The 25,490-nt window shown below is 38.8% G+C and overlaps 2 protein-coding genes across 2 annotated transcripts in view; both read left to right on the forward strand.

The window, feature by feature from the left end:
• LOC142334544 (uncharacterized) overlaps window positions 1–25,490 on the forward strand; it is a 489,219-nt gene that overhangs the window by 442,140 nt on the left and 21,589 nt on the right. The window contains exon 2 of the mRNA XM_075382662.1: window positions 23,860–24,270. Coding sequence (XP_075238777.1) covers window positions 23,867–24,270 — 404 coding nt within the window. The 5' untranslated portion in view covers window positions 23,860–23,866. The remainder of the gene's footprint in view (window positions 1–23,859; window positions 24,271–25,490) is intronic.
• LOC142334541 (leucine-rich repeat-containing protein 40-like) lies at window positions 168–18,245 on the forward strand. The gene is made up of 2 exons (XM_075382660.1): window positions 168–1,345; window positions 17,510–18,245. The coding sequence occupies exons 1-2, from the start codon at window positions 173–175 to the stop codon at window positions 18,146–18,148; spliced, it is 1,812 nt and encodes a 603-aa protein (XP_075238775.1). The 5' UTR covers window positions 168–172; the 3' UTR covers window positions 18,149–18,245.

Genomic DNA, 25,490 nt, shown 5'->3' on the forward strand with positions numbered 1-25,490 from the left:
TCTAATTTTGAAATACCCAGGGTTGAAGGTCAGTTTTGTAAACAAAAGATAGCTAACTGAACTAGAAAGATATTTTGTTGATTGTAAGAAACAAAGTGATAAGCAAGCGTAGCATTAGCTGCTGCTGACAATGCTCAGCGTCCTAATTTTTAAGCGTTTTCAGGTCAGCAAAATGAGCAGATTAGACAGATCGAAATTGAATCCTAACTTTGTGAAGCGGTCAAAAAATGCAGACGCTAATGTCCAAATGTTTAGCTCCGATGTGGCTGGGAACGGTGATTGTCCGTCAAGTGCCAATGCGGGTATTCCACAAGCTGTTTTAAAACGAGCAGCTACTACTGGTAATCTCAATTTTGCTAACAAAGGATTGATTCGTGTGCCCAATGAAATTTTTAACTTGAACGAGGCTATCGTACGCGACGAGAACACAAAATGGTGGGAGTATACTGATATTTCAAGTATTGATTTATCGTCCAATCAGATTGAAGTATTGCCTGCCGAAATGTCTAACTTGATGGCTCTGAAAAAGTTGGATTTGCATGATAATTGTTTGAATAGTTTACCACATGAAATTGGACAGCTTCAGAATTTGAATAGAATTGATATGAGCAGGAATAGATTAGATAAACCTCTACCCGATACTTTTGGAAGCTTGAGAGCACTGGCGCTTTTGAATGTCAATAATAACAAATTGCCTTCCTTCGGCAGATTTGATGAGGTGCCACCAAATTTAGGTCAGCTGGATTTATCTTTCAATGAGATAGAAGAAGTAACGTCTTCTTACGGTATCATGAAAAAGCTACAAAATTTGAACCTTTCGCACAACAAAATCAGCCATGTCGCTATGGAGCTTTCATTCTGTGCAAATTTACAAGACATTGACCTCTCGTATAACAACTTGTCGCATATTCCAGCTGAAATGGGTGAGCTTCCTCTGTTGACAAGACTAAATCTGAACAACAATAAATTGACGACATTTCCCAAGATTGCAATGACAAAAAAGCTTAAAGAACTGCTAATCAATTCTAACAAAATTGATTCTGTACCCGGAGATAACTTGGAACCTTTATCGGTATCTCTTGAAATCTTGCTAATTGCTGATAATCAAATCAAAAGCTTGCCTGATAATTTTGACACATTAGAGCAGCTGGCCACTTTGGATGTCAGTTGCAACAATTTGAGCACTCTTCCAGACCGGCTGGGTCTTCTGAAGAACTTGAAGAGTTTGAAGGTTGATGGGAATCCAATGCGGTCAATTCGTCAGGATGTGTTGAGAGGGGGACCCGCAGCTGTACTGAAGTTCTTGAGGAACAGACTGCCCTTAGATCAAATTGATTCAAACAAGGTAACGCCGGAGAACGTCTTCAATGATTGTTGAATTCCTAGAAAATTAGAAGTAATATTTTCCTATCGAGTGATTGAGATGTTTTCTATACAGATTGGTCTTGAGCTAGAATAATGATGACCACTTTGCAACATTGAAATTTTAATATGAATAGTTTTCATTTCATTACATTTTATTTACCCTTCAAAAGGTTTAAAATCGTCAATTGAAGATAACAATTGAAGATCTGGTTCGTTGAAATTGACCGGGATAAAGGCCCGAGTGCTAATTAGAAATGCAATCAATTACTGGACTAAGGATCCGCATCACAGCCATTGCAGGATAAGCAAAAATTAGTACAGCAGCACGGGTTCTTTATTTTAATCCAACCCTCCATTTTTATTTGGGTGGATGGAACTTTATACCAGTCCCTCTTTGTGTTAAGACGATTGTGGCCGAGCGATATCTTTCGTGGAGATGTAAAAAAGAGTTATCATTGTAAAGCTTTTGAAAAACTGAATCTATTTTGAAAAGATGTTTGGGAACTTTTCATTTCCCAAAGAAAAATTGAGGACTACAAATTTTTCAAAATTGTTCACTCCTTCATTTCCATTACATGATACTACTTAGCAATATAGCCATGGATATCTTCTCAGTAGATATATTATAAAATTTAGATAATTAAATTGCTCAAAACAATTCCTCAAAATAAATAAAAAAACAGCAACCCTTCTTTTGAGGGCTTAAAAGAAAAATGAGGTAAAGAAGTGAAAGAAATGTTTTCATTTTCTAATTGAAATTTTCAACTAATTATGTACCACTGAAAAGAAATCTTCCCATTGCAAAATAAGCACATGGTTAAAATTATTTGAAAAATCTTTAGGGAAATTCAGTTAGTTAGTTAAAGAGAATGATAAAAAATAAATTTAGATTTTCTGAAAAGAGTGGTTCTGCTTGAAAAAAAGGACCCAAAGGGGGTTACCGAAAAAATGAAATATATGTGTACCCATAACATGGGACAAGATGTTATGAAAAAAATAAATACCCGCAGAGCTGTAAGTTGAGTAAATTTATTTGCTGCACACGTGGCTTTCTGTCTCAACGTCTGAAACTGCTTTTTTGTTTTTTTACCCCGGTAATCCCCAAAGTTTCAACTTTGATCACTTAGTTCATCTTCAGGATATCATTTTTTCACTAAAACATTGAGTTTGCTGTAGAGTTGCGCTATTAACTGCGCTATTAGATCTTCGATCATATATGACTTCGACTGACTCAATGGTTTTTGGTACCATTGTTAGGGTCAGTTAAGCTGAGTCTTTGACTTTCACCTTGCCTTTATGTTGGCAGTTCACTATCTGGTTATCTTCAGAAGCTTGTCTTCCAAAGAGACAAGCGAGTCTAATTTGCAGTTGTTTTGGAGATCTGACTTTTTAAGATAAGAAATTGAGACAATATTTAATGTGACAAAACTGTTTCCTACAACTTTCTAACTGTCAGAAAATTTAACTACAAAATCAAGTAGATTAATTTGTTTGTTCTCTGACCAGAAATTAGAAGGAATCGATAGTTTCTCATTTAACACAAAGGTTTTGGGAGCATGTGTTTTGAGATTAAAAAAATGAATTGGTCAAAGAAAGTTGTATATGCAAAAAAAATTTAAAAATGTTTTAAAAAAGACGATATCTTCAGTATTTCATTCATTGATCTGAATAGTGTTATGCGTAGGGGTGAAGTAAAAGCTACATGTCCTAACAATTGTGCTGCAAGGATGTCTGGCAAGGAACCTCATTTTTGTCAAGTTTCTATAGGGTGGCGCAAGTCAAACTTGAATTTTGGTTTAACTTCTGGGTCATTCTATTCTTGACAACATTTTGATCAGAGTTTTATTGTCTTCTTTATTGGCTATGTGATGTCACAGCTTTGAACAGTTTCTCTACATGTACTCTGGCAGTCTTACGGCAATATTTTTTTGAGGAAGTCTATAATCTACTTAGAAACGTAGAAAATTGAACTAACCTTTAATATTTGAACCGTATAAACCGAATCCGAAATTAACCTTGATTCAAACTATAGAAAATTTAACTTACCAGTTTTATCAAGACAAGAGCAAATTGATATAAATGAATCTTTGAGAAATGGTACTGTTAACCAATATTCGGTTCAAAATGATGATTCTAGATAGCTATTATTAGTCAGATTATTCTCCTCAGCATGTTTTAACTGATTTTGATATCTCTGGAAGTGTGAATGAATTCTTAGAAAAATGCAAATGCATTCTATAAATGGTATTCCTCGCGACTGATTTCTAGGAATTTTGTAGAAGTAAACCATATTCGGTATCCCGTACGACCCCCACTATAAATCATGGTGCTAAGATTAGTATTGTATCTTGATTTTTCGCACTGATAATGAGTATAAATAGGGCTGATTTTTGAGCCGTTTTCTTAACCAAATTTCCTGATTCTAAATTCACTGCTTATTATACAATCCTCGTTATTCTCAGCGGTAATAGTCCTTCCTTAGTTTCGATTCCTCTAACTTCTTAGGATTATTCGATAGAGTCGGTGTAGACTCAGAGATCGAATAGAGAAATAGAAAATAGTTAGTAGACTTTTTGAGAATACACCTTGGTTGAATATAATTTTGATTTAGTTAGGAATAAGGTCTGTGGTAACTTTGCAATCTTTCATTTCTAAGTCAAGTAATTTCTTAGAGTTATAAATTGGCATTAAACCAGAACTTAACATATCTATCTTAGGATACATAGGTGGTTTTACAGAAATCAATCACTATTAGGTTAAATTAAGATTTCCCGGGGCTTGGACTTTGGAGAAGGGAGCTACAGACGAGTGCTTCTGAGAGTATCCATCGGCCGCGCTCCTTTAGCAGAATGAATAGTGAAAGCCGCTCTGAGGTCGAGGCTGCCTGATCGTTGACGACTTGGCGAGCTAAGTTAACCCATGTTGTATGGAATGGCGAACCAGGTAGACATTATCACGGTCTGCAGTAGCCTGAAGTACCTGATGGGCAATGTCTTAGTGTTCTATTCAAGTTGATTAATACTCGTCTGGTTGGGTTGTGGAGTGAACTACGACGAGCTTCCCTTCATCTTCACACTTAGTAGTTTTAGGATCTTAGATTGATCTCTTAGTATTAAATAGTTGTATTGGGATCTTGGTATACTTCTCAATTATAGTGCCACCTATTTCATAATTGTTTTCTTTTCCATATATTTAGGTCTTAGCTGAGGTTAGACAACTCTCAATCGAACCTTATAATTACTGTTTAATACAAACGACTGCCTCCAATCTGAATCTTAGGAGTAATAGAAGGGCCTGGTATACCCCTTTCTGTTATTTTAGGATAATAGGCACTCGAAGTTACCACTACTCTAGTTCTCTGTTTTAACGAAAAATTAGATAATTACAATTGTTGGGATTTGAATAAGGGATTTCCCCCACCCCAATTTTTTTTTCAAATTCTACATTGGCGACCACAGAGGGATTCGAACCCCCAATCTTCTGATTCGAAGAGAGCACCCTTGTGACGAAAACGGGTCCTGTAACAAATGGCAGATTGTACATTACACTCGCCCAGCACCAGGAAGACGGCCATCAGCTGGAGAAGCGGATGACCAGGAGGAAACAGCAAATCCGGGATTCTTCTCGAGGAACTCTGCACGAAGGGTTCTCCCTCGAAACTTGGAAGGATACAGATGGATGGAGGAAGAAGATGACTTCTTTCACAACCTGTTTGAGGAAGGGGGAGAACTTCATCTGTCAGAGAAGAGGTGGACAACAAGACCCAGGATGTTGAAGAAACGCAGGCAACCGAACTGAACGCATCTGATGGGAGAAAGGACATGACAGAGGCCAACCTGTAGACCCCACCCTCAATCTCTGAACTTGCAAACCTGCCAGAGACAACGCATCAACTGAACACTACTCCAGAGAAGACTATCAACACGGAGTTCATGGACATGCAGAGACCTCATAAATTGAAAGGGGTAAAGAGAGCACCAACAACACTCAACCTTGAAACACCGAGCCCAAGTCTGATCTCGGAAACAGAAGGACGTCCAAAACGAGCAAAACGATTCCCCAAGAGATACGGAATCGATGACGAGTGAAACCCTTATCTGAGCACCTATGAAGAATCATCATAACAAACTCGACTTTAGACTTAAGACAGGAACAAAAAATTTTTCTAGATTATGTACTTTGAACGCTTTTATAATAATAATCACTATGGACTAATAAAATTTTTCTCATTTTTTTGTAGCCAACCAAAAATAAAAGTATCAAAATTTTCCTTAAAAAAAGTCTTGATTAAGACTTCAGATAACGTTTAGGCATAACAACAGTCGTCGAAACGGATTGCAGATTGCATTTGAGTTTCATCTGAGGTTTTTAGGGTTTAATTAGAGTTTCAGACAACAACAAAAATATTAGAAATAGGCATAAGAAAATGTGTCATTTAAAAAACTGAAAAAAAGGCAATACAATGATAGCCTAGAAAAAAATAGTTCTTTAAAAAAAGAACAATATGAAACAACCTAGAATAAAAAAAATTAGGTCTCAGTATAGAAAAAGTTTTTCGCTTCAAGTGCAGCTTTTCTAACTTTGGAAGTATTTAGATGGAGGGGTGGTATCTTTTTCTTGTTATCCGGTTGACTCTAGCAGAAGTAACAACCCGAGCAAACATTGCGTTTGTCCCACAGACTCCGATTGCTCCGGCTGATTCAATTGAATTGATCGAAATTGCAGTGCCCTTTCCAAAACCCTTGGACATTAACTGGAGCGCATTTAAAATTTTTTCAAAAACCCTGAAGGAAATGGAGACTCGTGTGTGGAGAGAGGCGCAATGGGGATATTGTAATAACCAAAAGTTAAACGGCATCGTCGAAAACAGTCAGAATACACTGATCACGTCACTACAAAAGGATATTTCCGAGATCGAAGAAGACAGGACACAGCTGATTCGAGATGTGAAGATTTTTGCAAACTCTACTAAGCTCTCGATCAGGAAGAGAAGGTCAATAACCTTGCTGGCAGCGGGAGCGGCCGCCTCACTTGTTTTGGAGCCCGTAGTAGAAAAAACAGCTTGCAAAATGCTCTCCATCTTCCATCTTTGTCAGGACTCAGAAGAAAAGATGCGGCGAATTGCAAGTCACTTGGACAGCATGGAGTACAAGCTACACCATTTAACGAGCGACACAGACAACACAATACACATCCTGGGCAACGAAAATTTAAAACAGCAGGAACAAATGAAAACTATCTTCAACTATACGGCTGGGAACTTCGGAACCGTAGAGAACGCTGTTAACAATCTTGAACAAGATATGGAACAAGTACAGCAGGCCCAAGTCTGCGACCACAAGAGGAGTGACGTGTTCACCTTCTTTCTCAAAACACAAAGTGTGATCATTAACGTTTCCTTCGCGCTGGTATCTCTTCATTCGGAAGTGCAATCCTTCAAATATGAGCTGAAGCAATTCAATAGCAAAGTTCGAGAGGCTTTTCAGGACATGTCGAACGGAAGAGTACCATCAAGACTTGTTGAACCAGACAAACTACGAAAAATTTTACAAACCCTTCGATTCCATCGCAAGACGATGTCAATACCACTCCAGCATGTTAGTCTCTACTATGAACTTGAGCTACTTCGTAATGTTTTTATTGGAAACAATGGACTCCTATTGAAAATCGAAATCCCTATGTCAAGTCAAAGCCCTATCCATAAGGTCTTTAAAGGAGTGCCCCTTCCGCAACCTATTACAAATTCAACCACAGCTTCAGTGCTTGTGCTCGAGCATGAACTGCTTGTCGTCTCGGAAGCTACGACAAACTTTGCCGAAGTTGATCAAACACAGATTCTCTCCTGTCAAGGTTCGAAACGACTGAAACTCTGCGAAAAACCCTTCCCAATGACTAGAAACCAACAAGCTGGTTGCCTGATCAGTCTGTTTTCCGGTCACGAGGCAGCTGTTTTACACACTTGCAAATTTGATGTCATTCATCTACCAATAATACTACGGCAACCTATCTGGCGCACTCAAAATTCCTTATTTTGTCGGCATTTACAAAATACTGGATAACTGACATCGCAGAAAACACCTTAAAGAGCAGTAAATTGAGAGGATGTCAGAGTTGCATCGTACAACCTTCTTGTAACGGGAGAATTGAAATACCTAACGGAAGGTTGATTCTTCGTCCCTCGACAGACAGTTGTCAGAACGAATCTGGGCTTGTCATGAAGGTCAGCCTCAACCCCTTACTTGAGGAAGCATTTACCTTGCCAACCCCAGAAACCCACAATCTGAACTCACTAAGTGCCACATTTTGACTACAAAAGAAAAGTATTGGAACATGTAAAAGTTGAACTACAAGCACAACCACCACTAGAAATAGACACCGGAACTATCAGAAAATTAGTACGGGAGTTTCACCAGCACTGTCAAGAGCGATCAATAAAAAACGCAGCCGGTGGAACGTTCAATAATGCGATAAGTTTTCTGGGACTGTTTTTATGGATTTAAACTATCTGAATAACAGCAGCTTTTCTACTATGGAAACAAGAAATTATGCTCTAAACAAAAGGAACAACCTTGTCGTGAAGATAACAATGAAGAATCAGGGGACAATATACACCCAACAAAGCACACAGAGTTACTTTGTAGGGTCAGGGAACAGAATAAACTAGAGTCTTCCACATTTTAATGAGTGTTTTACCTTTCGTGTGTAATCTCATTACCCTGTATCTCACATATTGGCGCTAATCACTTGGGGTAAATTATAACTATTCAGGAGAATAGTTGAGTCCGAGGGAGAAGTGTAGAATATAGAAACTTAGAAACGTAGAAAATTGAATTAAGCTTTAATATTTGAACCGTATAAACCGAATCGGAAATTAACCTTGATTCAAACTATAGAAAATTTAACTTACCAGTTTTATCAAGACAAGAGCAAATTGATATAAATGAATCTTTGAGAAATGGTACTGTTAACCAATATTCGGTTCAAAATGATGATTCTAGATAGGTATTATTAGAGTCAGATTATTCTCCTCAGCATGTTTTAACTGATTTTGATATCTCTGGAAGTGTGAATGAATTCTTAGAAAAATGCAAATGCATTCTATAAATGGTATTCCTCGCGACTGATTTCTAGGAATTTTGTAGAAGTAAACCATATTCGGTATCCCGTACGACCCCCACTATAAATCATGGTGCTGAGATTAGTATTGTATCTTAATTTTTCGCACTGATAATGAGTATAAATAGGGCTGATTTTTGAGCCGTTTTCTTAACCCAATTTCCTGATTCTAAATTCACTGCTTATTATACAAAAAAAATAATTTTGTACTAACAAAAAAAAGAATAAATTAAGAAATAAAGACTGATCCAAGTAGAAAAGTTACATCAGCACGGCATTATCAAAAATTGACTGCTAACTTACACAATAGTGAAAAAGTTTTAACTTTTGAATTACTGAGAATCCAAATCAACAACTCGTAGTTTCTAGTTTTTGCTTTTGATTTCTGTTTTGAAAAGAAAATCAAAATCACTGACACGGGGGGTCTCAAAACGAAGGCAAAGTGTTGAAACAGTTTTGCGAGAAAGAGAAACTAACATTACCAGCGTAGAACACAATTTGAAAAACAAATGGCAAACGCAAACAACAACAACGCCCAGCAGCAAATAGTAGTGGCTGCTCCACCGTTAACTCCTTTACGTTATCCGAGCAAAGACTTCGACTGCTTCGAGCGATGGATACGCCATTTCGAAGCGATGGCTCAGGCGAACAACTGGGACGATGCCAGGCAGCGAGCAGTTCTCCCCACTTGCTTGAACAACTACGCACTGGACGAGTACTACAACCTTCCAAATCAGTATCTTATTCAAGTACAAGGACAGCCGGCACCGACGATCGAGAGGGTTCTCAATGCACTTAACAATCGAATCGGAGATTTTCCTAATGCAAGAAGTGCTCGAACCGAGTTCAAGAACCTCCAGCAAAATGAAGGGGAGAGCATTCAAGAATTCTCTCGAAGAGTTCGAAAATTGGGCGAAGCAGCAAACGCCCACTTGAACGCAGCAGGAAGGCAGGAAGCTAATAAGGACGCGTTCACCGATGGACTGCTGGACAGTGAAATACGATACACCCTCCTCAAGGAAGACCCAGACACTTTCAATGCATCCGCCCAAAGAGCCATAGCCCTCGAAGCAATTGCGATAGTTGAGAATGCCCGAAATCGACCAAGGCGGAAGCGACATGTGCGTTGGACCCAAGGTGACGACGATGAAAGTGGAAGAAAAACTGAAATCCGAGACCTATCAACCAATGTTGGCATGGGACTCAGTGACTTGATGGAAAACCAAATCAGGAGTTTCAACAAGTTACTGGAGCAACAGGAACGTCACACGCAGATCATGGAACGGATCTTAGATACACAGAGTCGGTTTCTAACAGATTTCGCACAAGCCCCGAGAACATCGCGCAGCCCTGCAAGAGTGGATCGGAACAGCAACGTACAATGCTATCATTGTCAAGGTTGGGGGAGTTTTGCGAGTCGCTGCCCTAAACGTAGCACTGCTCCAAGACAAGAAGATGGAAACGCCGAAACCCAGCCAGTTGTTAAGATGATTTTGCAGAGGGCGCAGAGACATGAAACTTTTAACAGTCCGAGTATCGAGAACAATAGCGGCATCTTTGGACCTACTATTTATGTTGATGCTAAACTGAACGTGAAGTTGCACAGAGCGCTGCTAGACACCAGTAGCAATGTGAATATTATATCTGAACAGACGTACAAACTTTATTCACCCCCAATTTTATTCTCTGACTTCCACGATACAGTCCTATCAGGAACGAACGACCCATTCCGCATTCTAGGAAAATTCACCGGAGTCCTTGCATTCGGTCCGGGTATGGTTGTTCAGACGGAATTTTTTGTCACCCTGGACACAGATGTACCCTTGATATTAGGGACACCCATACTACAAGAGAATCAATTGTCGATCGAATTTCAGTCCAGGCAACTAATGATGGGCACAGAGAGCAGTACAGTGAGTTTGACATCCTTTGGAAAACAGAGAAACCCGGACAATTCAAGGTTTGCGGCGCGGAGAGTGAGTTACAAGGCCGTGAACCCTTACAAATAGAGAAAAACGACCCTCTCGAACCAACTTCAGAAGATGAGCTCAACGTGATCTGCAATCTAGTGAAATCCGATTCAACTGATCACGAAACTGGACTCAAGACATTGAGTACAGTTGCCTGTTTTCGAGATGTTTTTGCCCTCAACGATGCGGAATTGGGTCAAACTCATCTAGTGGAACACGATATTGATACGGGAGACGCTGGACCAATTAAACTTGCTCCGTATTGACTCGCGCCAGGGAAGATGGCAGTTGTGAAACAAGAAGTTGAAGATATGCTCTCACGGAATATTATCCGGCCATCCAAAAGCCCCTACAGCGCACCGATTGTACTTGTTACGAAAAAAGACGGCAGCAACAGAATGTGTGTAGACTTTAGAAAACTTAACGAAGTGACGAGAAAAGACGCCTTCCCGTTACCCAGAATCGATCAAATCCTCGATCATCTTCATGGAGCTAAGGTTTTTTCGAGCCTGGATTTAGCCTCCGGATACTGGCAAGTCCCATTAGCAGAGTCAGCGATATCCAAAACCGCATTCGTTACTCCAGATGGTGGTCACTACGAGTTCCTGCGACTACCGTTTGGTCTCTGCAATGCCCCAGGCACTTTTCAACGATTGATGACATCAATTTTTAACGAGTACCTCTTCAACTTTGTTCTCATCTTTTTGGACGATGTTCTAGTCTTCAGCAAGTCAGAGGAAGAACACGAGGAACATCTGCGAATTGTGTTTGAAGCCCTCAGGAAAGCAAACTTGAAGTTGAAGCCAAAGAAATGCAAATTGTACCAAAACTCAGTTACGTACTTAGGATACAAATTAAGTGCCGAAGGAATATCACCCGACGAGGGGAAATCAAAGCCCTAAAGGAGTGGAAAAGGCCGGAAAACGTCACAGAAGTGAGATCATTCATTGGATGCTGCAGCTATTATCGAAGATTTGTGAAGGACTACGCAGGAATAGCCAAACCTTTACACGAGATCACGAAGAAGAATAGGAGATTCACCTGGACACCAGACTGTCAAGCTGCCTTCGAGAGTCCAAAAACTGCAATGATCGAAAGCACGGTTTTATCTCATCCGGACTACAACTCACCATTCGTGCTGGACACAGACGCAAGTGACAACAGTTTGGGCGCAGTACTTTCAAATGTCATAGATGGTGTTGAGTATCCCGTTGCTTTTGCAAGCAGAGTGCTATCGCCAGCAGAATGTAAATATTCAAGAACGAAAAGAGAGGCCCTAGCTGTAATCCAGGCAATGAAATGGTACAAGCCATACCTATGGGGTACGAAATTCGTTTTGAGAACGGACCATGCTTCGCTTCAATGGCTGTTCAGGCAGAACAACGATGGAATGATCTTTCGAATGCTACAAAAACTCCAAGAGTTTGACTTCCAGGTGGTTCATCGCCCTGGCGAAAAACATGGAAATACAGACGGACTTTCACAACAGTGTAGCCAGACACCCGAACTGACTGAGGAGGAGAAGAAAGAGATGTTTGGCGACTGCCCCCAGCTGAAAGTTTGAGCGAAGCTCTGGGCCATATCCAAATGGTGACTTCGCCGGAACTTAATCCATGTTCTTCAGAGACTAAACCACTCTCCAAAATTCAAATGGCAAAAACTCTTACGTTCACCAGGCACGAGTTCGAAGATGGGACTACAGAATGGATAGAAACGGACACAGATTCAGATTGCGGACCTGAGAACGCGGACTCCTTTATTTTGTTGCTCCAACAAAATAAAACTCAGCAGCAGGAAAGCGACGACGACGACGAATACGAAATTCCCTACGAAATGAGTTTCCAGAAACTTTTTGAAGCTGCACTGGCAGAGCGGGCATCAGGAGGCAAATTTGGACTCAGCTGGTCAACCGATGCGGAGAGTGATTACTCCAGCCAAGCTGAGTTTTATGGGAGTCCGGAGATCACAAAAGACAGTAACTACCCCAACGAAACCCAGCTCGAAAATTGTGAAGCTGTCAAGGAGAACGACTCCCCAAGCAATAACAAATGGGGAAGAGTTCGAATGACCACAAACCCTGGCTGTTCTGATGGACTCGAATTGAACATTCCCGAAAACGAAAAGGCATCAATGGAAATTATCCTGGAGGAGGGCAGAGAAGCAGCAAGAGAACACCAAGCTCAGGACCCTGCAATAAAACTCGTTTTTCAATGGGCCAACGCAGACGAGAATGGTACTCAAACATCCCTTGGCAAACTCAACGTGAAGAAAGCAGCAGCTGCTGCAGCCGGGGGAAGATGCGGTGGCACTCTGGAGTGTTTGGGAACAACTGGAACTTGCAGATGGAGTTCTATACCGGAATTGGCTTGTGGAGGGAACAATTACAAATATCAGACAGTTTGTAGTGCCCATTAGTCTAAGAGAAAAAGTGTTAGAACAACTACACGACTCCAAGATCAGTGGAGGACACTTTGCGTTTCAGAAAACACTCGACAGAGCCAGGCAACGATTCTGGTGGCCAAACATGAGAAAAGACATCGAGAGGAAATGTGAGAACTGCTTAACTTGTCAGTCGCGATCCACATCTGGGAAGAAATGGAGAGCACCCTTGCAAACGATCAACGTCGGAATTCGTTTCAACAAATTTGCCGCAGACATTTTGGGTCCAGTAACCAAAACAAAAGGAGGGTACAAATATATTCTCGTACTCACGGACTATTTCACAAAATATGTAGTTAGCACACCTTTACAAAACACAACTGCTGAAAAAGTGGCAAGAGCAATTCTTATGTTTGGGCCCCCGGACTCAATTCACACTGACCAGGGCTCAAATTTTTGCAGTGAATTGATCTTGGAACTCTGCAAGCTGTTTGGAATGGAGAAAACAATGACCTCACCTTGCCACCCTCAAGGCAACGGAATGGTTGAGCGACACAATCGGGTCATTGCTGATGTTGTATCGAAGTACTGCGCTGGAAATTAGAACACTTGGGACGAAATGCTTCCATATCTGAGCTTCGTCTACAACACAACAGTGCACAGAACAACAGGTCATACCCCTTTTTCTCTGGTATACGGACAAGAGTGCAAATACCCAATCGACCTGCTTCTACCCAAAGCACCAGGTCACGAAATCCAAAGTTACGAATTCACCCGATGGCTAGAGGAACAATTTCTTGAAGCCCACATGAACGCCAGGGAAACTCTGGGATGCAACCAGGAGAGACAAAAAGACCGATATCATAAAGAAATTTTTGGAGAAAGCTACAGCAACGGTGATCGCGTCTGGTTGTTCGCTCCCCACAAAGCCAAATCGGGAAAGTTCTTTCTGCCGTGGGACGGCCCCTACGTTGTGTTAGAGAAAACTTCAGATGTGCACTATAAAATATCGAAAACGGGTACCTGTAACAAATGGCAGATTGTACATAACAGACTAAAACCCGTAAAAGAAGAAACTGATCAACACAGAGTCCTCACTCGCCCAGCACCAGGAAGACGGCCACCAGCTGGAGAAGCGGATGACCAGGAGGAAACAGCACTCGGGATTCTTCTCGAGGAACTCTGCACGAAGGGTTCTCCCTCGAAACTTGGAAAGATACAGATGGATGGAGGAAGAAGATGACTTCTTTCACAACCTGTTTGAGGAAGGGGAGAGAACTTCATCTGTCAGAGAAAAGGTGGACAACAAGACCCAGGATGTGTAAGAAACGCAGGCAACCGAACTGAACGCATCTGATGGGAGAAAGGACATGACAGAGGCCAACCTGTAGACCCCACCCTCAATCTCTGAACTTGCAAACCTGCCAGAGACAACGCATCAACTGAACACTACTCCAGAGAAGACTATCAACACGGAGTTCATGGACATGCAGAGACCTCATAAATTGAAAGGGGTAAAGAGAGCACCAACAACACTCAACCTTGAAACACCGAGCCCAAGTCTGATCTCGGAAACAGAAGGACGTCCAAAACGAGCAAAACGATTCCCCAAGAGATACGGAATCGATGACGAATGAAACCCTGATCTGAGCACCTATGAAGAATCATCATAACAAACTCGACTTTAGACTTAAGACAGGAACAAACAAATTTTCTAGATTATGTACTTTGAACGCTTTTATAATAATCACTATGGACTAATAAAATTTTTCTCATTTTTTTGTAGCCAACCAAAAATAAAAGTATCAAAATTTTCCTTAAAAAAAGTCTTAATTAAGACTTCAGATAACGTTTAGGCATAACAACAGTCGTCGAAACGGATTCCAGGTTGCATTTGAATTTCATCTGAGTTTTTGAAGGTTTAATTAGAGTTTCAGACAACAACAAAAATATTAGAAATAAGCATAAGAAAATGTGGCATTAGAAAGAAAAACTGAAAAAAAGGCAATACAATAATAGTCTATAAAAAATAGTTCTTTAAAAAAAGAACAATATGAAACAAACTAGAATAAAAAATTAGGTCTCAGTATAGAAAAAGTTTTTCGCTTCAAGTGCAGTTTTTCTAACTTTGGAAGTATTTATATGGAGTGGTGCTATCTTTTTCTTGTTATCCGGTTGACTCTAGCAGAAGTAACAACCCGAGCAAACATTGCGTTTGTCCCACAGACTCCGATTGCTCTGGCTGATTGGCTTTTCCGGTCACGAGGCAGCTGTTTTACATACTTGCAAATTTGATGTCATTCATCTACCAATAATACTACGGCAACCTATTTGGCACACTCAAAATTCCTTATTTTGTCGGCATTTACAAAATACTGGATAACTGACATCGCAGAAAACACCTTAAAGAGCAGTAAATTGAGAGGATGTCAGAGTTGCATCGTACAACCTTCTTGTAACGGGAGAATTGAAATACCTAACGGAAGGTTGATTCTTCGTCCCTCGACAGACAGTTGTCAGAACGAATCTGGGCTTGTCATGAAGGTCAGCCTCAACCCCTTACTTGAGGAAGCATTTACCTTGCCAACCCCAGAAACCCACAATCTGAACTCACTAAGTGCCACATTTGACTACAAAAGAAAAGTATTGGAACATGTAAAAGTTGAACTACAAGCACAACCACCACTAGAAATAGACACCGGAACTATCAGAAAATTAGTACGGGATTTTCACCAGCACAGTCAAGAGCGATCAATAAAAGGCGCAGCCGGTGGAACGTTCAATAATGCGATAAGTTTTCTGGGATTGTTTTGATGGATTTCAACTATCTGTATTACAGCAGCTTTTGTACTATGGAAACACAAGAAATTATGCTCTAAACAAAAGGAACAACCTTGTCGTGATAATAACAATGAAGAATCAGGGGACAATATACACCCAACACAGCACACAGAGTTACTTTGTAGGGTCAGGGAACAGAATAAACTAGAGTCTTCCACATTTTAATGAGTGTTGTACCTTTCTTGTAATCTCATATTACCCTGTATCTCACATATTGGCGCTAATCACTTGGGGTAAATTATAACTATTCAGGAGAATAGTTGAGTCCAAGGGAGAAGTGTAGAATATAAAAACTTAGAAACGTAGAAAATTGAACTAACCTTTAATATTTGAGCCGTATAAACCGAATCCGAAATTAACCTTGATTCAAACTATAGAAAATTTAGCTTACCAGTTTTATCAAGACCAGAGCAAATTGATATAAATGAATCTTTGAGAAATGGTAATGTTAACCAATATTCGGTTCAAAATGATGATTCTAGATAGCTGTTATTAGAGTCAGATTATTCTCCTCAGCATGTTTTAACTGATTTTGATATCTCTGGAAGTGTGAATGAATTCTTAGAAAAATCCAAATGCATTCTATAAATGGTATTCCTCGCGACTGATTTCTAGGAATTTTGTAGAAGTAAACCATATTCGGTATCCCGTACGACCCCCACTATAAATCATGGTGCTAAGATTAGTATTGTATCTTGATTTTTCGCACTGATAATGAGTATAAATAGGGCTGATTTTTGAGCCGTTTTCTTAACCCAATTTCCTGATTCTAAATTCACTGCTTATTATACAATCCTCGTTATTCTCAGCGGTAATAGTCCTTCCTTAGTTTCGATTCCTCTAACTTCTTAGGATTATTCGATAGAGTCGGTGTAGACTCAGAGATCGAATAGAGAAATAGAAAATAGTTAGTAGACTTTTTGAGAATACACCTTGGTTGAATATAACTTTGATTTAGTTAGGAAAAAGGTCTGTGGTAACTTTGCAATCTTTCATTTCTAAGTCAAGTAATTTCTTAGAGTTATAAATTGGCATTAAACCAGAACTTAACATATCTATCTTAGGATACATAGGTGGTTTTACAGAGATCAATCACTATTAGGTTAAATTAAGATTTCCCGGGGCTTGGACTTTGGAGAAGGGAACTACAGACGCCTTCAAGACGAGTGCTTCTGAGAGTATTAATCGGCCGCGCTCCTTTAGGAGACTGAATAGTGAAAGCCGCTCTGAGGTCGAGGCTGCCTGATCGTTGACGACTTGGCGAGCTAAGTTAACCCATGTTGTATGGAATGGCGAACCAGGTAGACATTATCACGGTCTGCAGTAGCCTGAAGTACCTGATGGGCAATGTCTTAGTGTTCTATTCAAGTTGATTAATACTCGTCTGGTTGGGTTGTGGAGTGAACTACGACGAGCTTCCCTTCATCTTCACACTTAGTAGTTTTAGGATCTTAGATTGATCTCTTAGTATTAAATAGTTGTATTGGGAACTTGGTATACTTCTCAATTATAGTGCCACCTATTTCATAATTGTTTTGTTTTCCATATTTGTCTTAGCTGAGGTTAGACAACTCTCAATCGAACCTTATAATTACTGTTTAATACAAACGACTGCCTCCAATCTGAATCTTAGGAGTAATAGAAGGGCCTGGTATACCCCTTTCTGTTATTTTAGGATAATAGGCACTCGAAGTTACCACTACTCTAGTTCTCTGTTTTAACGAAAATTTAGATAATTACAATTGTTGGGATTTGAATAAGGGATTTCCCCCACCCCAGTTTTTTTTTTCAAATTCTACACTATAATGGCTGTCTGACTTCTGATTGTTTCGTTTAAGGTGACAATTGAGGAAAGATTCATCACAGATAGCAAAGTGTTAGAGTATTCAAAAAGGGGAGCAACTGCAATACCAGAAAATATTCTAATCGACTCAGAAGTGAAACGAGTTCAGGGAGTGAATTTGGAAGGAAATAAGTTAACAGATCTTGGATTTGAGTTCACAATGCTAAAGCATACCGTGATAGATTTGAACATGGCCAGTAACTCATTGACAGTCTTGCCAGAAGTGATTCCTCATTTTTACAATTTAAAGTGTTTGAAGTTGTTCAACAATCGGTTGACCAGTCTACCTGATACGCTAATTAATTTGACGTCTCTTCTGGAGCTCAACGTGAGTTCTAATCAGCTAACAAAAGTGCCTTCTGTAGTATACGCTTTGAAGAGTTTGCAAACCTTGGCTATCGCTGACAATCGTATTTCGGAGATAGATCCTCTTGCGCTACGAGAAATGGCCAATCTGGACACACTGGACCTTCAGAATAACGAGATCAAGAGGGTGCCTCCAGAGTTAGGCTTGTGTGAACAACTGAAGACGCTGTCTTTGGTTGGAAACCCTTTTCGAAGGCCAACATTTGCAGAGTTGAGCAAAGGGACAGTTTTTGTGCTAGAGAAGCTCCGAAATCAGATTGTTTTATAGAATGGGTGCAATCTCATTGTGCTACTTAATATCGAAAACCAATTTATTTTGTAAATGGGCATAGGGACTGAATGTAATAAATTCTTTTGCAGAATCAGTAGTTTTTACAATGTTACCAAAATAGAGCTTTTACACAGAAACAAGAAAACCTCACTAAAATTGTGAGAACTTTATGCTAATTCGACGGTTTTCAATTTTTTTGAGAGCATCACAAGCCAACATATTGCAGCTTTTTCAAGAATTAGATTTTGAAAAACTCTTGGACATTCCGCGCTTTTTTTGTTTATAATTCGTCTTTGTATTTTTCCAGAGAAACGTATTTTTCAGCGAAACATTAATACTTTTTTGCTAATTAATTGCTGCAAGAGTTATGGCCGCGCAGAGTTAATATTGGGTTTATATCCTTTAAAATGTTGTTAGTTACTTTTTGTGACGTTACTCTTTTCAAATCAGCAGCTAAATATTATTATAGGTTTAGACACCATTTATATATTCCATAGTGCTTTAGTGCATAATATTCTGAACAAAAACTTCAGTTTCGTTTTTTTCTTGCCGTTCCAATTCAAACGGCATTCTGCTCCACTTATGAGAAATTGCATGACAACGATATTTTTCCAAATGCAGTTTTAACAGGGATTCAAAAGTATAGATACTGACATCTTCTAACTTTATCTTTAGGGACCTAATGTACTCTAGAACTCAGTGGGTTTGATGAATTAAACCATGGCCAAAAGGAGTTGTTTTGAAAAGTGCTCATTTTTGTACTGGTAACCATTGTAGTTAATTCGTGAACCTTGAAATTGGTGTTCCAGGTGACAATCGGAATATCAACCTACATGTATAATTTATATTCCGTTGTTGCTTCTGAGTAAGTATAGCAGATAAACCGTAATACAGTGAATTAAAATAAGCCGCAAAAAATCCTTACTCTCACCAGCTCAGTTGACACATCCTTATCAATTGAATCTCTGTGAATCTCAATTGTGTTTCTTTAGTATTCAATCTTACTTTGGCGCCTGTAAACCGTCTCTGTGACGTGCTCATTATCAAACCTAGAACCTCTTGAATAACCGGTTGTAGACAAAGTACATCACAGTTTCATCGGCATAGAAATGATAGTCGAATTGCAGCCGTACGAATTTGCTCCAATGGTAACAAAAAACAGGTGAGAAGCAAGGGCCCAAAAACAGAACCTTGTAGTTCCCCTTTTGATTTACTATTCCGAAGAGAACACATCGTTAATCAAGATCCTCTGAGATCTACCACTGAAATAGCTTTTAGCAGATAACAGAACCATCGAATTCGAGACTGACATCGTGAATCGATAGAAATATACTATGATCAATGGGATGGGAGGTTGCTGATAGGTCGAGTCCAATATGAAAAGTGCTTTCCCTTTGTTCTGCATTCTGTAATTTGTCCTTTTTGAGAAGGGCTGTTTCCTTTTGAATATCACTTTCGGCTTGCACTTTTAGATTGGACAAGCTATGGCTGTCAAGGTGGTCAGATAGTTGGTTGTACGGAAGCCGATCGCTGCGAAGTCCTCAAAATGTGCTAACTCGCCTCTAAAATCACTTTCAAATGTATGGTTTAACGATAGCCAATTTAAGAGCCGGAGTAAAAATTCCTTTGTCCAAAGAAAAGTTGATGAGTTTCAAAACGTCTGAGAAAATTATTCGGAAAAGATTTTATAGGTCTAGCGGAATTCTGTCTAGCGGTGGGAAACTGTTGGACGAAGATAAATTTAACTTCATCAAATTATTCAATGATAATAAGGAGAAGGAACAATTTCGAATCTCTGCCAGCAATTGTATCTCTCGGCTGATTAATTTGATGAAATAATGTTATCGAACCTTGTTAAAAAATAGTCAAATTTTTTAGAGAACAATTCTCGATTTTCGCAATCTGGTAGCAGCTGCTCGGGTTTTGTGTGTAATGTATTCAATAACGCATACCTCCGACTGCTACATTTTGTATACAACATTTTGATGTGCAATTCCCGTTTTCGAGAAATTTTCCAATGTAGATTTAAGAGTTGATAGCAGAATCCGCTTTTAAATCCCATTGTCGCTCACGATATGCTTTCGATATAATCGCTCACATTTCCTTTCCTCCTTTTAAGCATATCAATTCGTCACCGTGGAGTGGACATTTCAACAATTGTTTTAGATTCTAATATAGAACTAGTTTTAATTCAATTTTAGTTGAACTTTTATTAATATATTCATTTAATATGATTGCTTTTACAGTTAGATTGTCAATCCGAGCATTATCAACATCTGAAGTTTGCTCTATTCTAAAATAATTCAATAACGTTTTAAGGTTCAACTCGGGCCTAAACCATTTACAGTTCCTCCAATGTAATTGTCGCATACTTTTGTACTGGTTTTCATGTTACTTATCGAAAAACAATTTAATTAATGATCAGATGGGGTCAGAAAAGTATCCGACTCTATGTCAACACATTTCACCAGAAAACTCTTGAACGAGAAGGCTGTCAGACTTGTTGTTCTGGCATTTGACATGTTGGATCAAAACAAACTCTGCCATCAAATAATCCACAGTTGCGAATCATCGTTGATGAGATAAAGAAACTTTGAAATCACCTATGAGAATTCTGTCAGTATTTTTTTCTCTCCAGAGAAGTGATTTTTCGATGAACGACTTGACGTTTCGCGCTCTGTATACAGTAAGAAGAAGATGTGTAGTCTTTTTCAGTCTGGTTGCACTAAAAATTGTGAAACCGGTCGGGCAACGTTGGTGCCAAATGAAGTTTTGGTCTACGATATCCCTGATCCAAGATTCGACAATTTCCTATGTCTATCTCGTTTATTTCATCAAAGCATTCATTTCGTACGGTTTGTTTATTGAGGAGCGTGCAGTGTGCAAGAAGAAAATCAGACGTCCTTCGTTTATATCTGAAATGCTCAAATCTTGTCATTTTTGCTCCTCCACACTTCCAGTCATTAACGCGCTGCTTCGTTCAGATAGAATCTTGATATGATTTCAAGGTGGTGCATTTGCGAGCAAAAGAAAATGGAATGGGGCCAATGTGGTTCGCCCACGGGGTTTGAATTTCGCACACGCTAAACTGTGTTCTATGTAAAGAGAATAACTTTGATAATAATAAGGAAGATGGATGTATAAAGCAATGGGTATTACCCATACAGATTCGGAAAACACTCAGGCCCAAAGCGTGAACTGAGAAGCGTTGTAAAATCCCAGTTTAGGAGTCTTCTTGAAGTAACATAGACTAATTCAATCAAGCAGATGCGGAGGCCAAAAGCTATGCGTAGTTTCACGCCAAAAGTTCATTGGAAGAATTTGCCCTCAGATTCGAAATCTTCGGCGGAATCTGAAATACGAAAAATATCTTTAATATGTTTTTTGATTCTTGCTTATTATACTATGTTGTGAGCTTGACTTCATTATTGGCTCGTATTTCAGTCTTCGTTAAATCGCGGGGATATTTTTTTGGTCACTTCCGGCAGTAGGAAAATTACTTCCGGTTATTTTGAGGTTTTGTTAAGGAAGGTTCATGATATTATTAGGGTTTTTTTTATCTGTCGGCAGCTTCTTTAAATCGGTCATAAGTTAAAATAACTTCTATAAATTAAGCTAAAACATCACAATAATTGATAACTATTGATTTTTCTTTCCTTTTTTTTGATTGCTTGAGAATCTCATTGATGTTTTGACACTGAAGGAAGCACTGCTAGTGTCTGACAATCTATCAGTTTGTTTTCATTTTCTCTTAATCCACGTGCATAGTTTTTGAGCATGAAATCGACAAATATTTAAGAATTTTGAAGTGCACTACTAAATGTCAGATAAAATTGGGCTTCAATTATAAACATCCCAGGCCACCATTTTCTTTATAATAATTTAAGAACTAAATCAACATGAAGAATTATATCCACCACCGAATAAATTGTTTCGAAAACAGCTAGTCTCTCAAATTGTAAACTCATATTTGCTGCCATTTTGGAAAAATTTTGGATTTGCCGCTCATATTTGTGTGTAATGTTGGTTTGAGCACTATCGATAACGCGTCTTTATTTTTTTAAGATTAAGGAAAGGGCATATTTAAACTTAGCATTATTTAATAGCGACGATATCTCTAGCTGCGTGGAGCTATTATTGTTTTTGTATTTGCCATTTTTATACAGTTGTCGATTTTTCAGTTTAAATTTTGTGACGCTGCACTTACTTCAAATAAGCATTTATTTTTTTGATTCATGCCTTATAGTTTTGAAATGCCCTACTAAATGTCAGATAAAATTCGGCGATAAGAATCCATTCAACAGTGAGAGAGTATCAAATTTACCCGGGTACCACCAAATTGCCCACAAAATTGCTTTTCACAAAAATCTCAAAACCTAACGTTCGAGGGACCAAAGTTTTCTAAAGATAATCCGAATATTTTTCTGCGTAAAATTGGGGAGATAAGGTACTCGTCTACGAAAAAGAAAACACTATTAATTATAAGTTATGCAAATTGCGCTCTAACTAAAAAGTAAGGTAAGTTTTCCGGCGCCTCATGTTGGCGTTAATCAACAATTGATTGATTTTTTACAACTTAGTTAATTTTTTATCTTCCATTTTCAATGGCATTCTTCCATTAATTTTCAAATCCATTGCAGGCGCTTTTTTCACTATCCGAGTTGAATGGTAGCAAGGAAAATATAAGTGCTGCTTTTTTATTGCATCGATATTCTCTAATAAGATATTGAATGGAACTTTCTATATATTATGAACTGGTAGTTTCTGTAGTCAATATAGCTGGTTATTAATCATATTTGTTTTCCAATGCAAGCAGTTTTCGGCAAGCTCTTTCTGGTCTTTGCTTAAAAGTGTCTGATGTCAGACAAAGAACTTTCAAAATGGGTTTAATGATGATAGATCTGCTTGAATTATTGTTCCCGAACGACAGCAATTCATCCAACGTTAGTCCAATGTTTTTGTTCTTTTCCTACTAAGTATATACGGCTACTTGTATCTCAAGACAATTTTCTCGGATTCTCAATTGGCCTTTGAGCTGCACAGTTTGTTTTTGAGTTTGCTTCTTAATTTACTTCTGAAGCGAATTTGTCGATAACAGTTGGAGAGAAAATGTCAGGAAAATTGTAGAGATAAAGCTGCGCAGTCCATAAAAAGAACCAGATCACCTGTACTTTTTTCTAAAATGTTATATCACCTGATATTGATTTTTTTGGGTATTTCTTTGGTTGAAAGAAAGTTGTTTGTTCGGCAATTATCGCTGTGTTGTACTCTGACGTGCTTTCCGTATTTATATAATTATGGTTCTCAGAAACTTTTGGTTGCGTTGTGATTGGAAAGAAATACGGAGGCATAAGCTGTTTCGTAGTTAAAACGGCCTTCTCATTGCGACCCTCTGAGTCTTGTACCTGAAAGCTGAAGAAGTGAAACCGCGCCTAATTTTTTTAATCTTATCATTTCTGAATGGCGTAGTTTGAGAAACAGGTTATAAACTATTGTATCCTGTATTTTCTTCATTCAGGATATTTACATCCTTTGGCTCAAATGAGAAATAGTACCTCTCTCTCTCTCTCTGCCTCGTATCAAAGTTGTTTACGAACATTCTGATATGAAATTCAATTCACTGATAGGCGGGTGCCTTTACCTGACTTGGGACATCGACAACGTGACTCATCCGTTTTGTTTCTTTCCCTGATAATAAATGAATTTAGGAGATGAATGGTTGTGCCTAAGAGTGGTGTCATTTTCAGTTGTGATGACTTGATGTCGAAGAAAGGTGGCTCGCGAAAGCGCCTCAACTCTACGAGTGACTTTGATTCATTGCGCAAGTGGCCTTGCGTGGAGCCTTACTCTTTAACTGACCCACTTGGATTGGAAATTGTCAAGAAGAGTCTGTCAAATGAGGGTCCAAACATCAACAACAACAATAATAATAACAACACTAACCGAGAAAAACGAAACAACCGAGAATCGGGTGGACATGAGTTGTCTTTTAAACGGAGACGCAAAAACTCGTCATCGCATGCCTATAAGAGAGCCAAGTCGAAATCAGCGGAAAAGGCGAAAAGTAACACGGATGACGAAGAGGTAAAGACAACCCCGGTCTCCAAAAAACTAAGAAGGTATGTGTTCTTTTCTTAATTCCATCACGTTCGTTCTAATGCTTTTCCAAGTTTTTTAATCCAAATAGTGATAAAAAACTTAATGGCCAGGTCTACTTGCTCAACAAGCTAGAGAAAGTGAACGTTTTTGAGTCTAGGAAGAGGCTAATTAATCGAATGATATAGAGTAGAATTATGTTGTCACGTTGGTGTCAGCTGAAGAGGCAATATTAAAAACTGATGTCCTGCTCCTCTAAACAGTTCGCGGAATACGACAAATAATTGTTCCGCCCCCTCTTGAGGGGGAGGAACTATATACTCAAATGGGTTTTTTTTTGTTCAGACAATTTTCGCTGATCGATATATTTATCGTAGAGAGTTGAGACTGGTATCATTAGCAAGCTCAGCTCGTCCAGCGTAGAATATGGAATTAAAAAGATTTTTTTATTTTCGTTTTTTACAGGGAGTTATCGAGGTTTAAACTGAGAAAAGTAGTGTTATTAAAAATTTTGCCGTTGTTTTGCTAACTTGATGATTATCAAAAACTCAGCAACAAAAACTAATTATCTATATCTGTAACATTCGGAAAATTAAGTGTTCCTCATGGACGAACAGCATTAGCCGGGCTAGTTTTGAACCAACCTTGGACTGTTACAATTTTAATCAGTCCGTCTTTTATTAAAAAATTGTTCTTTTTTAATATTAATTTAAGAACAAAACAATTCAAATCATATCTCAGTAGTGATGGGTCCAATTGGCTTCCTAAGCAGCTCCAAGTTAATGAATCTAGTTTTTTTACTAGAAAGCTTATGGTCGTTTTGACTTCTAAAAAAATTGATTTTAAAAAAATAAAAGCTTATTGAACATTGCCTCTATTTTTTTTCTTAATTTGGTCAACTTGTAGCTTAATGTCAGCAAAGAAAGAATGCTTCTTCTTTCTACTGATCGAAAATTTAATCTCTTGCGGTTTAACGATAATCATATCTCAGTAGTGATAGGTCCAATTGGCTTCCTAAGCAGCTCCAAGTTAATGAATTTAGTTTTTTTTACTAGAAAGCTTATGGTCGTTTTGACTTCTAAAAAATTGATTTTAAAAAAAATGAAGGCTTATTGAACATTGCCTCTATTTTTTTTCTTGTCAACTTGTATCTTAATGTCAGCAAAGAAAGAATGCTTCTTCTTTCTACTGATCGAAAATTTAATCTCTTGCGGTTTAACGACTTAAGTTAAGGTTTTCTGGC

Source organism: Convolutriloba macropyga, chromosome 2 (genome assembly GCF_964194025.1).
Source record: "Convolutriloba macropyga chromosome 2, txConMacr16.3, whole genome shotgun sequence".
Classification (NCBI taxonomy): domain Eukaryota; kingdom Metazoa; phylum Xenacoelomorpha; order Acoela; family Convolutidae; genus Convolutriloba; species Convolutriloba macropyga.